At 38.3% G+C, this 23,673-nt stretch overlaps 2 protein-coding genes across 2 annotated transcripts in view; one reads left to right on the top strand and one right to left on the bottom strand.

Annotated features, from left to right (window-relative positions):
* ADAD1 (adenosine deaminase domain containing 1) overlaps positions 1-23,673 on the bottom strand; it is a 98,028-nt gene that overhangs the window by 28,375 nt on the left and 45,980 nt on the right. Inside the window, exons 16-24 of the mRNA XM_042812453.1 lie at positions 15,672-15,795; positions 14,234-14,420; positions 13,951-14,112; positions 13,685-13,775; positions 12,781-12,925; positions 3,854-6,171; positions 3,096-3,132; positions 2,802-3,001; positions 413-2,336 (exon numbers count right to left, since the gene is read on the bottom strand). The gene's annotated coding sequence lies outside the window, so the exon portion shown is untranslated. The remainder of the gene's footprint in view (positions 1-412; positions 2,337-2,801; positions 3,002-3,095; positions 3,133-3,853; positions 6,172-12,780; positions 12,926-13,684; positions 13,776-13,950; positions 14,113-14,233; positions 14,421-15,671; positions 15,796-23,673) is intronic.
* On the top strand, positions 14,187-19,469 carry IL21 (interleukin 21). Its single transcript, XM_042812395.1, has 5 exons — positions 14,187-14,444; positions 14,564-14,599; positions 18,227-18,364; positions 18,809-18,889; positions 18,994-19,469. The coding sequence occupies exons 1-5, from the start codon at positions 14,310-14,312 to the stop codon at positions 19,033-19,035; spliced, it is 432 nt and encodes a 143-aa protein (XP_042668329.1). The 5' UTR covers positions 14,187-14,309; the 3' UTR covers positions 19,036-19,469.

Below are 23,673 nucleotides of genomic sequence, written 5' to 3'. Positions count from 1 at the left end.
CTTTTTGTAAGAGCAGGTAGTGACAGGATGAGGGGAAATGGCTTTAAACTGGAAGAGGGTAGGTTTAGACTATATATTGGGAAGAAATTCTTCACTGTGACAGTGATGACAAACTGGAACAGGTTGCCCAGTGAGGTTGTGAATGCCCCCTCCCTGGAAGGGAGCCAGGCCAGCCTGGATGGGACTTTGAGCAACCTGCTCTAGAGGGAGGTGTCTCTGCCGATAAGCAGGGGAGTTGAAACTAGATGAACATAAAGGTCTCTTCCATCCCAAACCATTCTATGATTCTATGAAATCTTCATTCATATTCTGGTTCGGGACGTTTCATTTAGCTGAAGAAATGCAGAGCTGGTTTAGAGGCTTTTCCTCAAGCAAGCCTTGAGTAACCTGCATCATGCTTTCCACTGAATACCTTCAAGAAGGGTGGGAGTGCAGATTTTTTTGGAAGAACTCCATTGCAAGGTTCAGTCATAGTGCTCACTGTGCTTCCAGCACCTTGCTTGTTCTTTCCAGTCAATGGATAAAACAGGAATTGAAAAATAGATAACTGAAGTTCTTGTGTATCATTTCCCCTAAGCACAAAGAAGTCTGTGCAGGTCCATGGCATAGCAGTCCATATCAACCCATATAAGGCCATCTTCCACTTAACTTATGGAAGATGTTAAACAACAGCAAAGAATATTTTACATAAATAAGGAGGTATAAAAATGTTATTGTATAAAATATTGGCTTCTCCTGGTTATTATTGTAATATTCGAAAGTAAATGGGTTAAACAGGCCTTCCTGTAAAACATCAATCAGCAGGCTAAATATAAAGGCACACTTCAAATTCCAAAAGTCACACTATTTAACTTGTAAAGGAGAAAAAAGAAACAACAACAAAAGAAATGACTGCTTGTCCCAAAAGCTGGTAAGTCAGATTCCTTAGCTTGGTCTGTTAATGAACAAAGCAACTCATTCTGGCCCTGTTAGAAGAAGAAAAGCATTACTAAAGTAGAGGAACATCAGCCTTTCTCCAGCCTCCAGACTTCAGTCAGATATATGCTTGCCAGGTTTTCCCTAAACCACACAGGCTTTTTACAGCTCTTCCAGATTTTTCCAAGAGAATGACTGGTAAAGGCTGCACTGCCTAAAGCAGGGTGCTGGGGTGAACCTTACATTTGTCAGAAGATGTATGCAGTGGCACAAAACACACTGCAGTTTCTGAGATGACAAAGCAAAAGGAATTCACTTCAGGATTAATATTCTGCATCAGACCATGAAGAAAAAGTTCTTTCCCAGCTCATAAAAACCATTAAAAAGAAATAACTGCAGTCTGAAATATTGTAAACAGAAAATTGAAATGCTCATGTGAAAGTGTCAACATGAAATATTTTGATACTTCAAGTTATTCGTTTCAATAGAAAGTGAATAAAATCAATACAATCAAATAGGAACTGATAAGAGGAAAAATATGTTTTGTTTGATTCTTAGGCACTGAAATAATCTAGCAATAGAAGAGACAACAAGGCAAGGCAGAGATTGAGCAGGGAGAGCTTCTAAGGCATTTGACTATATCAGAAGGTAAAACAGTTCAATCTTTGTTCAATGTAAGGATGATTTAAGTGAACTGAATGATGGTTTTTATCTCAGGAAAACTCAGCATGGCCAACACAGAAATGTGGAGGGCAGTGGCAAGAAGAAAACAGGATGACAGCTACAGTGTCTATTGCTTTCTTCAACATGCAGCATTTTTAATGGCACCTTCCAAAATAGAGTAATGTTCGTCTTCAATTTCCTCCTGCAGATCCGCCACAACAGCAATCTGAAAGAACGTCAGCCTCCTTTGATCTCCCCATACTGTTTTGGAAATTGCATATTCGTCTCCTCTGTTCCTTCAGGCCATTTCTGACAAAAGCATTCTAACAAAAGCAAAGAGTTTTCCAGTTCTCATCTTTAATGTTTCCATTTCCCTCTGTGCTGTCACCCTTTGTGTAGCAACATTATATAGAATTATTTTGCAGACTGTAGAGTCCAGTTGGCATCTTCTTACTGTAAGGTGCACGGCATGGACACAAGTATGGAAGATCAGGGTGCTGAGGCTAAAAGAACTGCTGTCTGTGCACTGTTTGACCAGTCCAAAGGGCAAGTAAAATACAAGGTTCCTACTGATTTCAGCTCTTAACACTTTCTTTTGCTTGTGGCTGGGCTACAAGCGTATACACAGTTGCCAGAAATGGCTCTGCTGATGGCAACAGTGGATGAAGTTCTGAGCTGAAGGTGAAGGCTGGGTAGGTCACATCCACCCTACCAGGGCATGATGCAGTTTGGTCTGGGTCATTCTGCAAACTCATTCCCTGAAAGCAAACACAAAGCTAGTGAATGGCTGGTACTGGAAAGAACGTCCTTTTGAGTTGGGCCCTCAACACTGGGAGATTAAGTCAGTTGAATGGGAGACGTAAGCTGTTGCTTTTGCTCCACATTGCCACAGCACTGCAATGAGAGGACAGGGGTGCCTGTTGCTGGTGTACGGTAATTACGCACCGCTGCCTATCTTCAGCCACCAACAGGTAGGTCGGCTGGGAGGAAGACCAGTCCCAGAAAGACAAGTAGAAATGGAGTGGCTTAGAACCACTTTAAAATGCTGCCAACCAGGTATCAAGAACTGTAGTTACAGAGCAAAGGAGAAAAAAAGAGGAACAGATAGTTTTTCATAGGGTTCAGTAACAGTGCAGTTGTGTAATCCCTGTGATAACCAGCAGAAGATGCGGACTGAAAATTCTGATATACAGAGGAAAACAGAATCTTAAGATACTACTTACAGGTAAATTTCGGATGCTCAAAAAGACAGTACTTCTCTGGTTATCTACATTTTCCATGCTTGCAATGATTATGGAGGAAAAAGGTTATTTGCCATTGATTTCAGCCAGCACCTGCAGCGGACCCTCATTTTTCTCTCAGCTTCCCACAAGTCAGTTCAGGTAAACAGCATGGTATGCTCAAAGAATCTGGTGTCATAATTCTGCAACAAGCATACAAATAACAGGCAATAAAAAATGTAATTGTCCAGAAAACTAACTTAAGATAGCAATTTTACCATTTGCTTATACACTTACTTGCAGCTGCAGTTGTAATGATTATCAGCTCAGGTTTCTGGAAAGAAAACACCAGCAGGACAAGACATCTTTATTTTCCAGTGAATCGTACAATAAGAGAGTAACACTTCTTTTTTTCCTTTTTGAAAATAAACAAGTCTCCTATCAGAACCAATGAAGTTGTAGGAAGGAACTAAAATCTATGGCTTTCTATTGATGTTTTGATATAGAAATGAAATTACTGAAAATTATTAACATGAAACTTGACAGTCTCCCTCGACAGTAGGTGATGACACTTTCAATCTTTGCTCGCAAAGAAGTATTATATAATCTTCGACTAAAGCTTCCTGACAGATTTTTGTACTCCCACAAATGCAATGAGTAGTTGCTTTTCACCTAGGGTCATTTATTTATACTGGAATTGGAACCAGATGATCTTACAGGTCCCTTCCAACCAAGCCATTCTATAATTCTATGACCCTATATTTTAGCAAGTAACTTTGTTTTGTACCTCAAATGTTCTTTTTCTTTTCTTTTGTATTTTATTCAAAGGTCTTTGATCATCTTGTTTCCCTAGATTTGCTTACTATGTTTAACCACAGAGAATGGCACACATGCTCCTGGGAATTTACTTCTCAGAGGCAATACTTCTGTTGGTACTAAGTGTAGTTCTGCTGCTTGTGACAGAAAGGAAGGTGATTTGCCACTATTAGAGGTTCAGCTATCTATTATTGCCACAGCTCAGCTTTCTGAGGATTTAAATGATGGCAGGCACTCACCAGAGCAGAAGGCAGAAGCAGAAGTGTAAATGAGGAAGATAAGAGTCCATGGTGGGTCCCAGTTCCAGTTTGGCAATGCAGTTGTGGATGTATTTCTTCTGAAGCTACACAGCATGAACAAGCCAAAAAATTTATTTTCTCCTCCTTCCAATTCCGGTTACACATACCTGCTGTGATATCCTTTGCACCAACATCAGCATATTTCACTTGTCAAGAAACTGCATTATTTCACTGTACCTAGCATAAAATAAAAGGGAAAAAAAAAATGCACTAACTGACTAGAGATGACTTACACTGTTTTGCTTGTTTGATGCAACTTCAACTGTTTAAGCTGCAGATACATCTTGCATTTGCCCTGCATGTGAACTTATCAGTTTGCAGAGACTGTCTGAAAGACAACGGATACCTTGGTTTATTCTAAACTATCTTACTTTGTTGCGTTGCTTTTTTTTAATATCATATTCTCACTTGGAAGGTTTTTATTTCATAATGTCTATGTGACTTCTCACAGTTCATTTCTCTGTTTGTTTCCCCACCCGATAAATACTTTCTTCTCAACTGCAACTCCAAGTATTTAATTTTAATTTCCTTCTTAGAACTTAATCAAAATCAAGGATATTTTTATTACTCTCCCTTTTAAGGTCAAAACGGGTTCACAGAACATCTTAAAACATTTCCATTATTGTTTCCACTGAATGCAGGGAAAACATAATGTTGACTTCATTAAAAAAAAATAGAATAAAATCACACCAGAGATAATTTTCATAAATTAGATGTACAGATTTCACCGTTCAGAAACAAGGATGTCAAATGTGTCCAGCTTGTGCAACCTCCTACACAGAACCACAAGGTTTCAATGATAAGTTACTGAAACCACAGCATTCAGCTTTTTGTCCAAGACTACTGAACGGGTGCTGCTGCTTCAGTGCGATGACTGATCGCACATTAGTTTTTCCAGGGTTCACTAAAGGTGCTGACCTGTGAAAAAAAATGAAACTCATTATGCAAAGCAACTGTATCATTTAGCTTTTAAAATGTGTACGAGTGCACACATACAAGATAAATCTGTTGATGCAGGTAGACACATTCACGTCCGTTATATGCATCTGGCTGCAGATGAAGGCAGACCAAACAATTTCTGAAAAAATAGACCAAGCTTTTTTCTTTTCTAGAGATACTGCATTTGAGTTTTATCTGTTAAGTATAGTATTAGGCAGCAGCCTCTGAGCATTCTGTAACCTGCTGTAAACAATGAAACAGTACATTTACTGAAGCATAAAGTCATAACAAAGTACATTATATTCAAAGAGTACGAGAAATGGGATAGTTCGTATTGCTATTTAAGACAGTTCTATATGGTATAGTAGCAACCACATCGGAGATGTTATTGATATAATTGCCTGGAAAACAAAACAAAACAAAACAAACAAACAAAACTCAACAAAATGGTGACATAATACCAGCAAATTTTAAATGTAGACCAGGCTGCTGGGTTAAGACTTTCCTAAATTCTCTTCCTTAAAATGATTCTGTCAGAAACTATGTTTCAGCCACAGCGAAAGGGCTTAATTCTATTTGCACTGGCAAACAATTGCTGTTCCTGGAATGCTGTTGCTCAGTGATACCCAGTGGCCCCCTCGGCCCTGTGTGCTAGGAGGTACTTGTTGCGTAGGCGATCCATGGTTTTGATCTGCAGCAGAGCCATTAGAAGAGGAGTTTCTGACTTCTAGCAATGCATTGCTCGTTGTAAACCTGTTGTGCTATGGAGAAAGCAGAGTTGGTAGTAAAATAATTCTAATCAAAATGAAGCAAAACGAACAGGCAAACTCCCTAGCTGTTTGCTAGAAGGACTTTTAACTTGGATTGTTCCATTGATACCAGCAGCTGTAACAGAGGCTCCTGAAAGACAAATAAACTGTGACGCAGAGCCACAAGAGAATGGTGGTGACATGGAGTAGAAAGTTCTTTAACTGGCTTTGTTGCTGAAGAAGGCACTTGTGCTACTACAACTTGAGGTTTGCAGGGGTGCCTCCTGCATCAGCCTGCTCTTTGGTTACACAGCTTGACAATAGAGCCTCTTCTCTGTGCAGGAGCTGAAGCATAAGCTTCTGATGGCTCACACAGTGGTTTGCAGCACTCAGTGTAGTAGTGCACAATATAAGCTGAGGAGCTTGTCTGCAAGCAGATATGTGGAGTCACTTCAAGGGGAGGCAGACCACATCCTCCTGTGTATTCTCACGCTGCTCCTCTGCATTCACCATTTCTCACTGTGCCACAGAAATGCCCCAGCCTGGTATGGCATGACACAGTTCCTTGACCTGGGAAACAAAAGCCATGGCAGGAAAACAATGTCAATGAGTTTACTGATCTTCAAACCAGAAGTATCATTAAATAATTCTAATAAAAACTGTGTATGCATGCACAGACATTAAGACACTTATGATCAGTAGTAAAATCTAAAGATATTTTGGTAATGCAAGAGAACCCAAAACTATTTAGAAATAAAAGCAGTATTCAGTCATCTGCTTGTACCAACACATGCCAAAAAAGTAAAACATAATAAAAAGCAAAAAACTGTATTTGATTTTAAAGATAAATTGATGTAGAAGGTATCTGTAAGGAAGATAAAATCAGTGCATATTTGCTGGAAAAGAGGGAAGAGAGGCCACAGTCTCTCCCCCCCCCAAACTATGTCCTATTGTTTGCTCTAGACCACGCAATAGGGAAACAATTTTACTGCTGGAGAGATCCCAAACCAGCACAGCAGCCTCATCAAACCCAGAGAATGACTTCCAAAATTCATAACAAACCTCTAATTTTGATATTGAAATAGCAGACTGCAATGTCAACACTGACACTACAGGAAGGCCCAAAAGCCAGTGGTTTTTGTATGTCACACACGGCCAGAAACTGCAGCAGATTTGCCCATTCTGAGCCTGTAGTGGCTTGTTTTTTACTTGTTTGATAGTGTTGATATTGTAAAATAGAAGTAAATTTCTTTCAACTTCTGTTCCCCCTCTTCATAAACATTAATAAATTAACAAAGACTGAACTTTTTCTTTGTGTTGTTCTGCTTTCTCTGTTCCCTGTCCAACATCTGCATACATCTCATTTGACTTCTCTTTCTGAACATTTTGAATGAACAGGACATTTACATTTGGGATTCAGTACCACCACGTCACAGTTTGTCACACCACATGCCATACTGTTCTTTAACGGAATTATTCCAAAACGTGTTTCATACAGAGAACACTCCTGTGGTAGAAAGATTGCACACCCGCTGGCCATGCTTCTTAAGATCTGAAGAGCCACAGAGAAATGCCACCATGCAGCTGCAGGAGATTTCACTGCTGCAGTACAGAAAAGGAGCACTGACTTTTCTTGCTTATAGCCCTCATCTCCCTGTACACGTGTGTCTTTCAGCTGAAGAACTACTTTCTGTCCTCAAATTGCTATCTTGATATCCTGACAGCTGCTGCCTTGTCTTCTGAAGGTGGTTGTCCTTTAGCAGTGGGGAAAGATGTGCTGTGAATAAAAATGAAGATGCCCTATAGAAGCTGGAACACAGCACAAGCACAGAAAAAGCTCTGAGCTCTTATCGTTACCAAGATTGAACTGATAATGATGCGGGAGAGCACAGCCAAGATGTGAAAGAGACTGGATGACGTGAATGCCTGCAATGGCAGAAGACTAGACTCAGTGACCCAGCAAGGCTTCTTCCTTCCTACATGCAGAGAAAGGTACTACCCAGAAGGTGGGTGACTGCTCCAACAATAAAAGGAAGACTTGAAGTGATATGGCCTCAAAAGGACAGTTCTTCTGAGCATCTTATGCTGTGCATAGCTGGTCCAGCCTTGCGTCAGGCTCTGGATGTCTCAATACAGTTTGTCATTATTTGTTGATAAGAAATACATCAACCACACTTCATGCATAAGAAGACACCATTGGGTTGACTGAGGAGCAAGATGCATCTGGTATTTAACAAATATACAACTACTGTTAACGATAAATTGTTCTGCTTTACAGTCATTGTCACACCTTCAGAAAAAAAAAAAAAAAGGAAAAAAAAAGAACACTAAGACTATAACGCTTGGTACAAAGCAAATGAGACAGTACGGGAACATTTGCAAATGGCTTTGCATTACTCATGCATCTTCACTAACTGAAGCTGTTTCCAAAACTTAGACAAAAACATGAACAGGGCTGTACTAGATTCAGAAAGTCTCTGCCTGTTCTTGAAAGCAGGTTCTATTTTCCATCCAAGTCTCTTTCATTCTTACATTACCTTTTTCTGTTGCGTGATGGCATTGCATCTCAGCCCTATCTGCAATCAAGAACCAGAGGTTATAATGTAGCTGATGTTCACTACTCAAAGAGTAAAAAAATGATTTTTAAATCTAGTAATAGCCAGAGGCTGAACACAGGCATACCCACAGCGCCTAGGTACCAGCTCAGCCCCTACTATGAACAGATATGGGGGTTCTTTGACACCCATGGAAGTTCTCCACAGACAGAAGAAATCCATCCAGTGATTTCTCTGTACTACATACCAAGTCTGATTTGTCAATTCTCAAAGAACTTTGGATTTGTAAAAAGGTGTGGGACAGGTATGATGCCTTGCCAGCTCCAGGACTGTGAGCTAGTTCTGCTCCAGGTGTCCATCACTTTGTACTCGTTAAAAGAAAAAAGTACTGGGGCTTGCGGAGTCACATATTTAGTCCCCATGTAGAAAACACTCCACCTGTTTGGGGAATTTGTTGCTCATGACTTTGGTCTGGTTGGGCAATTATGGTAATGAAATGTTTATCATGAAGAGTAGCAGGAGGATTACTCTGTTTTTTTTTTTCAGTATCCAGAAGCAAGGAAGATGGAGTACAACACAGTTACTTTAATCTGACTCGCCAATGATGAACTTGTAAGATTCTACTTTATAACTCAGCCAGATGAGCACTTGTGCTCTTTTCTTTGCTATATATATATAATACACTGTCTCCTGACACAGCCATTCCCTTTGTTCTTTCAATTCCTTCATCTACCGCATGGGATCTTTTTATTTGCCAAATCCACTTCAATGCAGATTAGAAACTGTCTATAACATAACATTGTGGAGGAACATTATGGAGAATCTCAATAATTTTATTGTACTATATGCAGTCTATTAATTTTTCAGTGCCTTTTCACCACACTGAGAGTTGTATTTTTTCTGATTTTCATAGAAAATATAACTTATAGCTAAGAAGAGGTTTTTTCCCTGCTTTTGGTAGTTAGTTTTCCTCTTTTCTAAGCAAGGTTAGAAGACAGAAGACCTATGCAAAGTTAAGAAGAAGAAAATAATATTTGGAGAGAGTTGTCAGAAATATTTTATAAACTAGTTTATAAACTAGTTTTCCTAGATCTGTTTGATAAAGGTCCTCTTTCTAGGCTCACATTTTCCAGTTTGCTTTCCTACACTCTCCCCATGGATGGCATACATGTGGAACATCACATACATAAGTTACAAAAATTCTTTGAAAGCAGCTCCGTGCATTACAGGCTTCTCCTTTTTTTTTTTTTTTTTTTTTTTTTTTTTTTTTTTGGCTGAGCCATAGCAATGACTAAGCTATGGGAAAAGCCTCCATTCAGCTACACTGTAAAGGAAAATGTGGGTGGGGAAACCAGGTTTTTAGGGTCGAAGTCATTCAGTACTTGGGTGTTGAGTGGCAATGTCGCAAAAAGGAAAGAGGAGGACTTCACTTAATGGGCCAGGGATGGGAGGTTTTTCAGATTTCCACTCTGCAGCCATCCCTCCAAGGCCAGGCAGGCGACAGTGTGAGAGTGAGTATCATTATTTGACTCAGCATGTTCCTAAGCCACAAAAGAGAAGTGACGTATATAAAAACCATGTTGCTCGCTCTTATCTGATGAGAGGGATATCAAGGAGTTTTCTCCACTGCCTAGACAAAAAGGAAGCTCTTTGTCCTTATATTTCACTTTCTCTGTCAGTGTGCCTTTCTTCAAACAATTATTATGCTCTTAGAGCCTCTAACACAAAACAGAAGACTACACAAATTTAGAGAAATGATATGCAATCACTTGCTATCACATTACCAAATAACTAGTTGTTTAGTTTCCTATTCTAATTGCTCCATCGACTTCATAACTGATTTACAATACAACAGATCTAATTGAGGAATATTTCAGATAGAGCTGTCTCATTAGTATACCTCCAATTAGCCCATGAATTATCCTGCTAGACTGGTAAAGAGATGAGGTCTGCCAAATTTTTGTGATGCTTCTGGGTATTAAGTGACAATGCTTCACTAAATACCTGCTGCCCAAGTGCTCTCTGATGCTGTTTTACAGGTACCTTTTCACACATAAGGTTCCACTGTAAAATAGACAGGGATTTTTGAAACTGCCACCTACCATTCACATTAACGTCTCCTCTGATATAATAAACTGCCTTTTACAGTGCATTGATATAAAAAGTGTTTTTGGGACTACATGCAGCATGCACAACCTGGCATCTATCAGCAGAGTTCTCCCTTAGTTTGCAATGTCATTAAATATTCCAGAATGTGGAGAACCAGAGTCTAACAAAACGGCTTCTTTTTTAAAAAATGAAGCTTGCAATGACACAGCCTCCTTTAAACAAGAAGAGAATTTTAAAACAGTTCTCAACATGCTTGAGCTTGATTCAGGGAATTTAAAGCTGCCTTTGTCTGCCATTGTAATTATTTTCTTTCCTACAGCGACAATCTCAGGACCACTCATGCACAACTGTCTCATTGTTCTTCAGACTATCTCTAGAAGCTGCTCTAATTTAATCTCTGATCAGTGCATTAGACCCTTAATTATTACTTTAGGAAAAGAAAAAAAAAAAAAAAAGATGACAATTAAAATGGTTGTTTGCTACACAGGTATGGTTCTTCTATACAGCTGTAGGACATGGTCAAGTGTGAGAGTACAGTCCTGGGAATCTGCAAATGACTCCCAGTGACACAGTAATATCCACAGTGTAGCTGTGCGTTACTCACGTCCAACAAATTATCAAGGACCAACAAAAATGCAATTTTAGTCAGTAATAAGTGAATCACATCCAGATGGTTCAATACAATATTATAGCTCCTGCACAGAGAGATGTTGGGACCTCATCCAGAATATTATCAACCATTCCAATGGAGGTGTCTGCCAAACCAATGGAGGTGTGCAGAGCAGAATGGATGGGATGATCAGAGGACAGGGACACTTAAAGGCATCAGTGTGCTTAGTCTGGGGCCCAAGGGGGTCTGACTGCTCTCTCTAAGCTAAGCAAATGAGAAAACATCAGTTTTCAGAGAAAACAATCTAAGCTGAATGACAGCATCAGTGTAAGAACAGAAGTGACTAAGCTAACAGTTGGTGCCATCAAGGCTGGAAGTAAAAATGTCTCTGATTTCTAAGCATAGAGACTTTAAGAACCAACTATGGAAGTAAAGACAACAGTTAAATAATTATGACATATTGTCATGGCAGTCGATAGGAGCTGATGCCTCTATGTTGCCCATTCAAGCCCTGAGTTCCTGAAAATTCACGGACAGCATTAACTGAAGTTCTTGAGTGGTCCTGAAGTTGTCTGGTCAACGCAGTGGCATTTTTGCATGAGTAACTGCCAACCATCTAATAAGCTAACAGAGTCAATCTCACATCCAAATGGAAACCTTCCAACCTATCAACCAAATAAAGCTGCCTAAAATAAAAGCTAGAATGTTTACCTACAGAAGCTGGGCTCAAAGAAATTTCTCAAAAAAATTCAAATTTGAAACACTAAAAATAAAGGCAGAAACATACATATCACTGGTCTGCTCCTTAACTATGAACGCTCCAATGGCATTATCGAAAACCGTATTGAGAATACAATGTATGTTTATCTAAATTACTTGTCAATAACCTACAGAGAAGATGAAGATTCAGTTAGGTTAAAGAGGAGCAGACTTTAAGTATCAGCTTCACATAAACAATACCACAATAATAATCTCTTCATCCCTTCAGCAGCTTCACAGAGGTGTTAAACAATAGATTTGAAAACAACAAACTGTACAAAAATTCACACGAATAAGGTGAAAGAAGGGATAAAAATAAGTACTGGTTATGGTTTCTCAAACAAAGTGTCTCTACTGCTTCTGATTTCCACTTATGAACGTTAGCTGTAAATTAAAAACTTCTGAATAAAAACTGAGATTCCCTCCACTTCAGTCCCTCTAAGCTGCTCATCTAAAATGAACACAAAACATGTCCTTCAAAACAAGTGAAAAAAAATAATGACTGCACTACCTTTTATTGATGAAATTATATTTTAGACTGTGCTAAAAGAAAATATTTTTCTATCTTGTTTCCATTTTCATTTCTCAGGATTCCTGTTCTGTCAGGTGTGATTAGCTGCCCCTTTTGGCAGAAGACATTTTGTACGTACATGAAAGCATAAGTGCATTTGTGTAGACATACATGCATACACCTTTAAAATCTATTCCTCCAAGCTATCCAGTTGCTGAAAGATTATAAACTGTTTATAGTGAATAAACATTTGCATACAGAAAACAAACACACCACATTAAATGGTGAGAGATTTTGAAATAGACAGAAATCAGTCATCCCAACTGAGTGTCTGATTGACCCACCTGACAGATAAAAATAGAAGCATTTTGTAGAGTGCCAGCTTATTACACAGACTAGCCTTCTAAGTAAGACAACATCAAAATGAAGTCCAAACACCTTCTATTTTGCTTTAAAATCTTCAAGAGGCCAAGATTTAAGACAGTTAGGTACCTTTTTATTTATCACAGTGAAGGTGCTCAACTGATTTTATTTGCCCTCTACCTGTTCTACACAGCAACCTGTAATGGTCATACAACAGTGTTGATAACCATTTATTACTGACAGTATTTAACAGACATTTAAAGGCATTTTACCTCCTTGCAATGAAGTGTTAGGAGCAGTGGTGTTGCAAAGATTCCCAGAGGTGGCAGCACGGAAGTCCCTAGTGCTCACACAGCGCTGCTCTGTATGCTCAGTGCAAATAAGTGAGATTACTCTCTCATGAAAATGGAGCTTAGGCTGGAGGAAAATAATTGATAAATAAACAAATAGTAAGCAAGCAAACAAACAAAAAAAAGGAGTATATTTGGGAATGTCTATAAATACCGTGGCACCCATTTAGCAAGAAGACAACTGAGGTACCCCCATAAAAGAACATTCCTTACTGACGTCCCTTGGAAAAGCTCCCACCACTAATGTGTCTTTCAAGTAATAATCTCAAATCTGCTTCCTCAGAAGTAGCATACGTACTTCATTGCAGTAGGCAACAATTTTGAAGGAAATCACAGGAATCTGACTTATTTCTTAATTCAGATTATTCCACTGTTTTTATTCTCCCTTTAAATTTTGTAAAGTGCATTGTTAATCTATTTCACACCGCACAAAGGCATTTCGGCGTTCTCTAGAGAATTCTCTAGTCTCAGTGTCACATCTCCATTGAAGGGGTTGCATAGATATGCAAAGCTAACTTCCACAGCCTAACTGTGACAAAACATAACTGAACATGTTTAGCTGCCGTATCCACTCAGTCACAGTCTCAACATGATAACGTTCTGAGGGACTGACAACTTAGTACCGATCCTGCAATATTGTTCCCACCTGGGCAATGGGCATGGGATAGGAATCCACTTCTCCCATGGCAATGCATCTCCATGAAGTCAGACCCCTGCAAATGCACTTTCAGCCCCCAGTGCACATACTCACTAGCACATTGTTAAAATATGTGAAATCAGTTTGAAGTAAAAAGTAGACATCAGCTAGCTTGAATGTTAAAATGACCTTTTATCCACAGCTGTTGCAGAAACCATGCATGAGTGTAAAGGTGACAGTTCATGGACATCAGCTGGATCAAGCTACATATCCTCTGGAGCTAGAAAGAAAAGTAGGATAAGTACTTTAATGTTCTGAAAAGAAGTCCTGCCATATTTCATCAGCATGATATGGATGATTTTCAATTGGATTGAAGAGATTCTTTGCTGCAAGAAGAGTTAAAAAAAAAAAAAAAAAAAAAAAAAAAAAAAAAAAAAAGCAGAATCTTTGTTTACCTGGGCCTGTGGTTTCTAAGCATCTACTTTTTACTACGTTCATTTTTTGACTCAAAGCGAAAATGGGAATTCACCCTTTTCTCTTTTTTTCCTGTCCAATGTGCAGATGGGGCATATTTTAATTCACTCCATCAATCCCTGCCCCCCTACGCACAAACTCACCTAGCCAATGGAAAAGAAAAAAGGGTTACTCATTAATCCATTCTTCAAAGCTTTCCAAACTGAAATGGGTGGGTTTTACATCTGCATCAAAGACCAATATATAGGTAGGTATGTGGCATACCTGAGCACAGCTCAAACTGAAGTGTTCATCTTGGATAGCGCAACTTTGCTCCTAACACAACAAAACTCATCAGAGTATGGAGAGGATGATTATTTTCTGTATGCTCTTCTTCTGTTCCAGTATGGTGCTGACTGCAGCTCCACCAAAAGCAATGAAATACAAACAGCTTGCAAAGACAATTGACCATCTAAAAGATGTAGTGAAAGATAAGGTAAGCAGAGCATTTGTCCTAATTCTGAAATTATTTTCAAGTATTATGCATTGAATATATCTTTTGAGAGACATTGCTCAAATGCTAAACTTTTCTAACTTAGATTTGTTTTATTGTAGGATGTTGAATTGCTGCATACACCAGAAAACCCTGAGGTGAGACCGGTTAAACACTTCTTTCTAACTATATCAAATGCATTTTGTATTGGTTATTTCCACTGACAAATCGACATGCCTTCTTTTTCAAATCTCTGACCTAGAATTCTTAGTACAAGCTAATCTATGTTTGAAGATGCTTTGATAGAAGTTCCTTATTCCTGGATTTTTCATATTGGAAGTGTTTATATTATGCAGTCTTAATTATTAGGCTAGTGATAGGTTAGGTTAGGTTGGGCATTCTAGCACATCTACATTCAAATTTGTAAGTGTTCCCTTTACTCAGTGCCATGAGTATAAAAATGCCTGACTAGCAATGCTCCTGAGGATGCAGTTTTTGGGCAATGAAGCACCTCCAGCTACCGTGAGCTCCAGGTGCATTGGCAACACTGCTGAACGGAGTCTGAAGGGATCCCCTTTCCCTCCCACTGGAGATAAAAGTCAAGAGTGGTACTGTAAGGCTATATTACATAGCACTTCCTTTCATGCAGTCACACTGGTTTCTGTCAGACTACTTGCGAGCAAAGTGTGTGCTACCACACAGACCAGGAGACAAAGCTGCATTCTGCAAGTATTCTCTTTACATTATAACTTGTTAAAATAACCACAGCAGGTCTCCGCAAATTTCTTTTTATACCAATATTTATTAATACATTTTTAAAATGATGATACTATGTATTATTCGAAGTCAGGAACTTCTCATATGTATTAAGTTACGCTAGAGTCACAGAAAGCGTGCACGTATCTACATACTGGCAGGATGCGGGATTTACAGCATAATGAAATGCTAAAAATAACAGCATGTCTTAAAAGTTTAGAAACTCAGTGTGTTCTGCATTCTTTTGATAATCCCCAACATGCAATGAAGACCTTGTTATCTGTTATCTTAAATTTACCCATCATGTTTGTTTATGGGTGTGGACACCTATTTCAGAAAGAAAGCGATTTTAAGCAAGATGTAAAAATAATCATCATGCATATTAAAAAAAAACACTTGCAGAATATAAAGGTGTTTACTCAGGGCTGTAAACTTTTTTTTTGCAAACTGCAAGAAGAAAGGAAAAAAACTCACCTCTTTTCACAAAGCTGTTAGCCTCCTCCTAAGATTTATGGCTGGTGCATTTTTGACTTGCAAAAAACATAGAGAAGCATGACCAAAACAGATATATTCCATTCTATCTGATTGCTAGAAACAACTGCAATGCAAAAAGTAATGCACCCGATGTTGTTTTTTTTTCATTAGCCCTCTTTCTAATTCGCACCCTCAAAGTGAAAAGAGCCAGATGGTTAGCCATCATTTTACTGCAGAGTTTACTGCTACCTCTGAAACAAGCAAATACACCCAGTGACTAATCACTTCATCGGGTTGTTGCTTTTTTTTCTCTTGAAAAACACCAGGAAGGAAGACAACAGTTCATTTGCAGCACAGAGCTTTACAGGCTGGCTCTGGGAGGTCCCGAGTACCTCTGTCAAAAAGTATAGCAGATGAAGAATTTAGGTATTTTGGAAGGTACTAAGATCGATACAGGTTTGATCCCTGATGAAAAGATAATGCTAATTATTAAGAGTAATTGTTAACAGTAATTATTACCAGCAATCAGACTGAAAAGGATTTTATTCTGTGGAGTGAAATTTACATGTATTGAATTATCCAAATACACATATGTTATATATTCTATTATTCTATTATATATATTATATATCCCTCCAGTATCTAAAGGGAGGCTATAAGAATGGGGACAGACTCATCAGCAGGGGCTGCTGTGATAGGATGTGGGGAAATGGCTTCATACCAAAAGAGGGGAGATTCTGATTGAGTATAAGGAAGAAAATTTTTACAACAAGGGTAGTGAAGCACTGGCACAGGTTGTCCAGAGAGGCAAGACACTCAAGTTCAGGCTGGATGGGGCTCTGAGCACCTGACGTAGCTGCAGGTGTCCCTGTTCACTTCAAGGGAGCTGGACTAGATGGCCTTTAAAGTTCCTTTCCAACTCAAACAATTCTATGATTCTATACAAACTATAGCACACCAAAGTTGCAGTTACACCTTAATGTACAAAACTAGATTTAATTAAAAAAAATAAATTAAAAAAAAAAAAAAACTAGATTTAATAAAACTGCACTTTGAATATCATAGCATTACTTATACGATAACCTGCTTATGGCAGACTTGAATTTGGCCTTCAATACGTAGGAAGAATACAATTTTTCATTACATCAAAAATTCAGTGGTTTATCAATACTGGTTTTGAATTCCTTAAGATACCAGTGAATGGACTGAATGTTAGCCCCAGTGCAATCCCACATCATTTCCTTGTACATTCAAGTGAGATTTAAAAAATAAAAAATAAAAAATAAAGTAGTGGAAGGCTAAAGATAGCAGAAGATACAAACTCAAAAGAAAAGATACTGAAGCTGAGGAAGACTTCATACTGAGTTGATTCAAAAGACTGGAGGGAAAATAGGATAGACCTTGGAGACAGACCGTGCAGCTGAAGCCAATGGCACAGTGCCCATTTAAATCACATAAGCATCTAACTGCTGTTGTTAGTTCAGGAAGCAAAGGTTTTTCAAGGTAATCTGTAAAGTTAGTCAGGTGTAGAATGTTTGTTTCTGGCACAGCTATTTTACACATTTACCTAGCGCCCCTCAGACTTCACCACCGGTACACACTTTTTAATGCCTCTTCATCAAAATGCTGAACCCATCACAACATACCAAAAATCCTTGTGGCCCTCTGACTGTTGGCCTTCCTACAGCTAACTGTTAACTCAGCAAAATAAGAAAAGAAAAAGCAGCATATATGAGAAGTGCTAGTTTCTCAGCTCATCACGGATGAGGCACAAAATGTTTTCAGTTTCAGCTGGAAAATCGATCTGTCGAAAAAAAGAGTACTTTTTTTCCAGTAAGCAAGTCTGGTTACGGTAAGAAGCTTGAAACAAACACAAAAGCGTGGTTTTTAATGAAAATAAAATGTTGTATCTAACCAACATAAGATGATGCTATTAACGTTTGCTATAGACAACATACACTGAGGTTGCCTTGTCCTTGCAAAAGCAGCACACTGCAGTGGCATCTAATAAACCAGACGAGATTCAGCTTTGGTAGCTGTTGGTATGCAAAACAAAGATGACGTCTTTGGAGCCATTCTAATATGCATAATCAGCAGTTTGAAGTGTGTGTTTCTTTGAAAAATGGAAAACGCGTTAGAAATGGGCTTCAGTAAACACTGCTTTTCTTTTTATGTTGATAATAGGTTGGCTTTGGTGGTATTTTCCACAGTTGTATGCCTAGTGAGGAAAACTGCTACCACACAGGAAAGGAGATTCTGGAGAGTTTGTAGCCTGTTAGTGTAATAAAAATTCATGTGCAACCACACCATGAAAGAGAAAAAGCAGGCTGCTGTCATCATTAATATCCAAAGGGAGACTTTAGGCACGTATTTGATGAGGAAATACTTAAGCAATTATCAAAGAATGGGAAAATCAAAGGATCCTTCGTGTATCTAAAACTATACTAAAAAAAAGCACTGTTGGATCTTGGATTCTTAATTTTGAACAAAAATCACAACTTAACACATGTGTGGTGATGTTCCTTTTAAAATTGTTCCTTCTGTTCCTGTCCTAGGATGGATGCCTGTTCACAGCTATGACCTGCTTCCAGGATGGCATACTGAAATTACAGCCAAAAAACAGCCAAGTAAATGTTACATTCACCAAAACTGTGAAGATCTTGAGAAGACCCATTTTGCCAGACTCTGGAGAGGTAGTATTTTCTGCCACTGCTCAAAGTCTTGATCATTGCCCCTTATTTTCTGCAACGGACACCACCTCTAACAGTAGAATCGTAAGAGCCAAACTTGTTAGAAAATCAGATCAATCTTTCATTACTTTGGAAACAAAAAATATCAATTTTTGTGCACTTCCAAGAGAAATTCATTCCAATCCTTTCAGTCAATTGCATGTATGCACTTTAATGATGACAACAATGTGACGTACTGGGCAAAAGAACAGGGAACACTGCAAAAATTGTGAATGAAAGGTGTAGTTACTATTTTCAATCCCTTTCTGAAACAGCCCATGTCTTGGTTTTACTATTCATAAAAGGCTGTGATTACAATCAGCTAGATTTTTTAATAAGAAGTCTTTAAGTATTATTTACAATTATGGTCAGATCTTTCAAAGTGGCATGCTCTGCTTTATCTTTCAGCATTGTGAGTCTTCATGTCAGTCTTACGAGAGAAAAAAGCCCCAAGAGTTTCTGAACAGCTTTTCAAAACTGATGCAAAAGGTAATCAATTAGATTTGGATCCTCCTGTCTGGTTTCTGACATTCTGTAAATAAGCACTGATACCTGTATTTTCTGTTATTCCTAACACTGCATTTTTTTCACAGTTATTCAAGAACTGTGGATACACCAGAGCTGAAGGCTACTGAAAATCTACTATTTAAAGCAGACACTATCTTATTTAAGACTGTGAAAAATGTAAATATTTCTCATTGCTACTTTGCTGTGCTGTGTGTGTGGTAAGTGAAAGCTTCTCCCCAGAATTTAAAGGAGGCTTATTTGGATGGCTAAGCATAAGAATGATGCTGATTTGAAAGTAATCCTAGCCTCATCTCACAGTGAAATTCCAACCAGTGAAATTCCGTGATTTCAGAAAACAAGGCTCACTTGTGGGACTTTACTGTCACTTTACGCTGAACTAGAAATGCATGAGATGGCTGCTAGTCTTTTTTTGCATTCATCTCAAATGAATCTCATACATAAGTGACTGAAACATTTTATAGAAGACAGACAAAAAGTTACCAGTATGTTTGAAGACTCAGGTTCCTACTTGGACTGATTTCCTTATCTTCAACAATAATACCACACACACAATTTTATTTATAAGTTTTTAGATTGTATCTTAGCTGACTATGAAAAAAAATATCCTGCATGTAACTATCACAGAAAGAGTGGAAAAACATTTACAAATCTTACTGTATGGTATGGATCTGACATGCTTCCATGTTGAACTTAACCAGGCATTTGCCCTGGTTTCAACGGGGAAAGGGCTAACTCAAATTCTTGAAGTGGAGATGCAGAATTCTTGTAGAATTCTCTGGGGAAAAAACTTCTCTCAGGACTCAGAATTCCACCTCGACTCCTTCAAGCTAAGATAAATTCATGGTTGATATGACAGGCCACTGCAAGAGATCCAGCAAATACAGTAACTGATGATTATTCAGAGTGAAGCTTCTCAAAAGCGTATTTCCTTCCTCAGAATATTTTACTCTTATATCCATGTACCATAACACTATTTCTTCTGTTCACTCTTGATTCACCAGAATGCTTTAAATAGCAAATTTTTCTTTAAAACCTGTCAAGTTTTTGTGGAAACTTCACTGTACAGCTTCTGCACCTTGTACATTTCTGTGAAACTTTGGCCAGAGACAGCACTGGCTTTTTATTTTTCAATAAAAGTAAGTATCACATCACTTAGAACTAATTTTTAGCAACTGAATTATGTACAACAATATTCTGCTTGCCATGATTCTGTACCTTGTGAAGCAGCAGTTAATTTACCCTCCAAAGAGAAATTAGAACCACAAAACGCTGCTCTTGGAAGGGAGTGTAAAGACTGCCAGTAAAAATTAACCTTCCATCTGACTTTCTCTTTACTTAGTAGAAATACAGTATAAAAAGGAAACTGGAATGGAAAATGATAAGCTTAGTTATCTCCAGAAATATTGAGAGGCACTATTAAAAACATTTCCTTTCTTACAATTGTCAGCCTACAGAAAAACTAACAGAAAAAGCTTTTTTTTTTTTTTTTTTTTGCCTCCACATTTTTACTGTCCTGAAATGTGAACTTCTTCAAAACATACATATGTTAAGAGAAGGAAGGAAGATCCTCAGGGCAACAGTGAACAAAGTTTCCACAGTCAGTTCTTTTTTGCTTTCCATCTCCTTATTTCTGGCTGATGACAATTTCGCTTCGGATTGTCTTTCTTTTATCTTTTGCTTTTATTTGTTTGAAAAACTTTTTCCTCCGAGTAATGTTCCGCTATATCTCAGTGTTTCTGCATTTCTGAATGAAAATTAACATTCTAAAAATGAACTAACCCTTGTATGCATGGGGAAAGAGCTTCCTTTTTTACAAAACATAAGGTAGGCATTTTTTTACTCATAAATCTCTTTTCCAGTAATTCAGTATGTGCATTCAAATTAGTTTTTTACAAAACCCTGTTACAATTACGTAGCAGAGGTGAAATGTGATTAGCATGCTTTAAGAGAACACTGCACATTATATATTTACTAGCAGTCATTATAAAAGATTGAAAAGCAGCTTTTAACTGCTTTAACTTCTTTTTTTTTTTAACTTAAGATGGATCTCTTAAGAGAAAAATTGCCATTTCCTTAACAGAATATCATAAGCTAACTGGTTATTCCTGCCTACACTGAAACAGTTGATTTTTTTTGATTGTTTGTTCATTTTTGCACGCAAGGCAGCATGTAACAAACTAAGTAATGTAGCTATTTCTGTTTAGTGACTTGCCCCACTGTTTTTAATTGATGGATCACATCACAACAAGTGTAGTGGCTAAAGATTGGTTGGTAGGTTTTCTGAATCTCAATATACTCGTTTGTAAAGTAAGACTATTTCTTATCTGCAGAGTAACTTTAGTCAAAATGCTGAAGTCATGATCTGAACAAACAAACAAACCAGCAAGAAGCTGTAACAAATCTAGATCTTTAAGGGCTAATTGTCCCTAAGTCCTGGAGAAAACTGTATTAAGCGATAATCCAGTCAGACATATGGGAAAAATTAATCACAACATTATCGCAGTTGCTCTTAGTTGATGCCACTCCTCTGGGCAGTGCCAGCAGTCACTCTGGAACTCTCTATATGTTTAAAATACACTTAAGACTCACACGATGCTGAGGCCTCCTATTAAGTTTTCGATTTGTGACAGCTATGAAAGATTGAGTGTGTTATTCAAGGATGTACTATTTTAATCCCAAATGAAGAACAAGAAAACAGCGAAGGACAGATCAGTCTTCAAGAGGACATCACCTTGTTCTTCAACACTATTCTCAGGAGAATAATATGACAATGTCCCAACTCTTATGTTGGGAGGACTAGTTACCACGTTTCCAGACATGAAACAATCTTGATGTGTTTTTATTTGTAAGGTGAACTCTCTTTGTACTGACTGCATTGTTAGAAGAAGAACGTTTCTTAGTAGCTGAGTACATAGGGTAAGCCATAAAAGCTCATTACCTCCCAGGGAGGTTTAACAATATATTTATGATTTTGGTCATAAGTGTCCATTGTGGACACTTCAATATGTGTCTTAGCACGGTATATACAGTTCTGTATAATATTTACTTTTCTTGAGAGGTTTCTGTATTATTATACCAATTGTCTCATTTAATTTAATTATTTATTGTATTTTGTGAATTGAATGTTTATACTGAGGACCTCGTGGTTTGATTTATTTATACACCTATGATATTAAATAATTTTAGCTAATACAATTCTCTCTTGTTCCTTTCTTAAAAAGCTTCCAGCCATTTCAATCCTTACTGTGGTTTATAAGATTCCTCATGTGAACTTTATTAGCCCACACTATCACAGATACTGCCAGATGAGACCAAAGATATGGTATACAAAGTATATTCTCCCTCTGTACACAGTGACTACAGGGTGATCCACAAGACAATCACGTGAAGTCTCCATCACTACATTACACCTTCCAAGGGAGCACAGTGTTCAACACACAGCTGTTTGCATATGCCATAAAGCTTAGATTTATTGACTACCATGAAGTTCAGATTGCACACGTACTGCTGAGAGAATCCTTTTGGGCTGCTCTCTGGCCTCATGCCCCTTGGTCTGTACAGACATCCAGGGTCGCCCTGTTCCCAGGTGCAGAATCCAGCACTAATTCTTTTTAAACTTCACAAGGTTGGCGACTGACAGAAATCTTGTGATAATATCAGCCAGTTCTTTGAGTACCATGGGTTGAATCCCATTGGGCATTCAGCTGAAGCAGAAAATCCTGTGCAAGTTCAGAGTTGGCTGGAGTTTATCACTCCCACAGTGACTCTTGAGTCCTAGAGCCCTAGCCCAAAAAGGCATTAAACACCTTTGCTTTATCTACACTCCTATCTGTGAAGTGATCAATCTCATCAAGTAATGGTCCAGTGTAATCTCTGGTCCTCCTTTTCCTGTTAACATATTTCAAACATTTATTTCCTTTTAAAGCTTAGGAAAATTGAAAAATATAAAAGTAATGTCTCCTATTTATTTTCATGGAAACTACAGCAGATACAAAGAGCACAATAGCACTATTTGATAGAGCAAATTCTCAGCTACAAAACATTGTTTTTCAACATAGCTATTAGCTATGGGTTTTTTTTGCCCACTATGAACAAGAACCTGTGTGCCACTCATAAAAATCTTCTTGGCTGTCAGGAATGTGGCATGTCTTTCATGTCACTGTAATCACTGCTGCAAAGCACCACTCACAGCCTCACTGTGCTCACATTCGCTGGTTGGACTCCATCAACATTAAACAAGAATCAATGAACGTCAATTTGTGCAATCTTTTTTCACATGGAGGAATTCATTTCCACAGCTTTGCTTCACACGCACTTTTCCATGTCAGACATCACTGTCAGACTGCCCCTCTGCTGCTATCTGGCGCATGACAACAAATTGTAAGAGAATACTGGAGGGAAGATTCAACCTCTACTGCCACGCCACCACCATCTGCCTCTGACATCATGGGCTAACATCATCAAATAGGAGGCATTACTTTCAGAGCAGCCCTCAAGAATACATAGAATAAAGATGCTAATCTATGATTCCAGAAATATTATTAGTAGCTGATGAAATAGCATCTCTGCTGCATTCAGACTATACTGTGTAAATAAAAACCTTGACACTGCACTGTGACAAGCAAATAGACCCAGAAGTCCTGTGGTCGGGCTACTTTATCTTCCTAAGAATCTTGTTCATTTGTGGTCTCTGAACTCAAATTATAGTGCTCTGGTCATAACACAATGTGAAAAAGATTTCACAG

The sequence above is a fragment of the Centrocercus urophasianus genome, unplaced genomic scaffold (assembly GCF_019232065.1).
Source record: "Centrocercus urophasianus isolate 14NV4802_14NV808 unplaced genomic scaffold, USGS_Curo_1.0 seq_13, whole genome shotgun sequence".
In the NCBI taxonomy this organism is placed as follows: domain Eukaryota; kingdom Metazoa; phylum Chordata; class Aves; order Galliformes; family Phasianidae; genus Centrocercus; species Centrocercus urophasianus.
The sequence above is the reverse complement of the archived record's forward strand: the minus strand, read 5'-3'. Positions and strand labels throughout refer to the sequence as shown.

Bases quoted from the DNA above. Each gene is read 5' to 3' on its own strand.
- IL21 (XM_042812395.1), top strand. From the start codon at position 14,310: ATGGAGAGGATGATTATTTTCTGTATGCTCTTCTTCTGTTCCAGTATG. The intron at 14,445-14,563 runs GTAAGCAGAGCA...GTTTTATTGTAG, and splicing joins AAGATGTAGTGAAAGATAAG to GATGTTGAATTGCTGCATAC. The intron at 18,365-18,808 runs GTAGTATTTTCT...TTTATCTTTCAG, and splicing joins TTTTGCCAGACTCTGGAGAG to CATTGTGAGTCTTCATGTCA.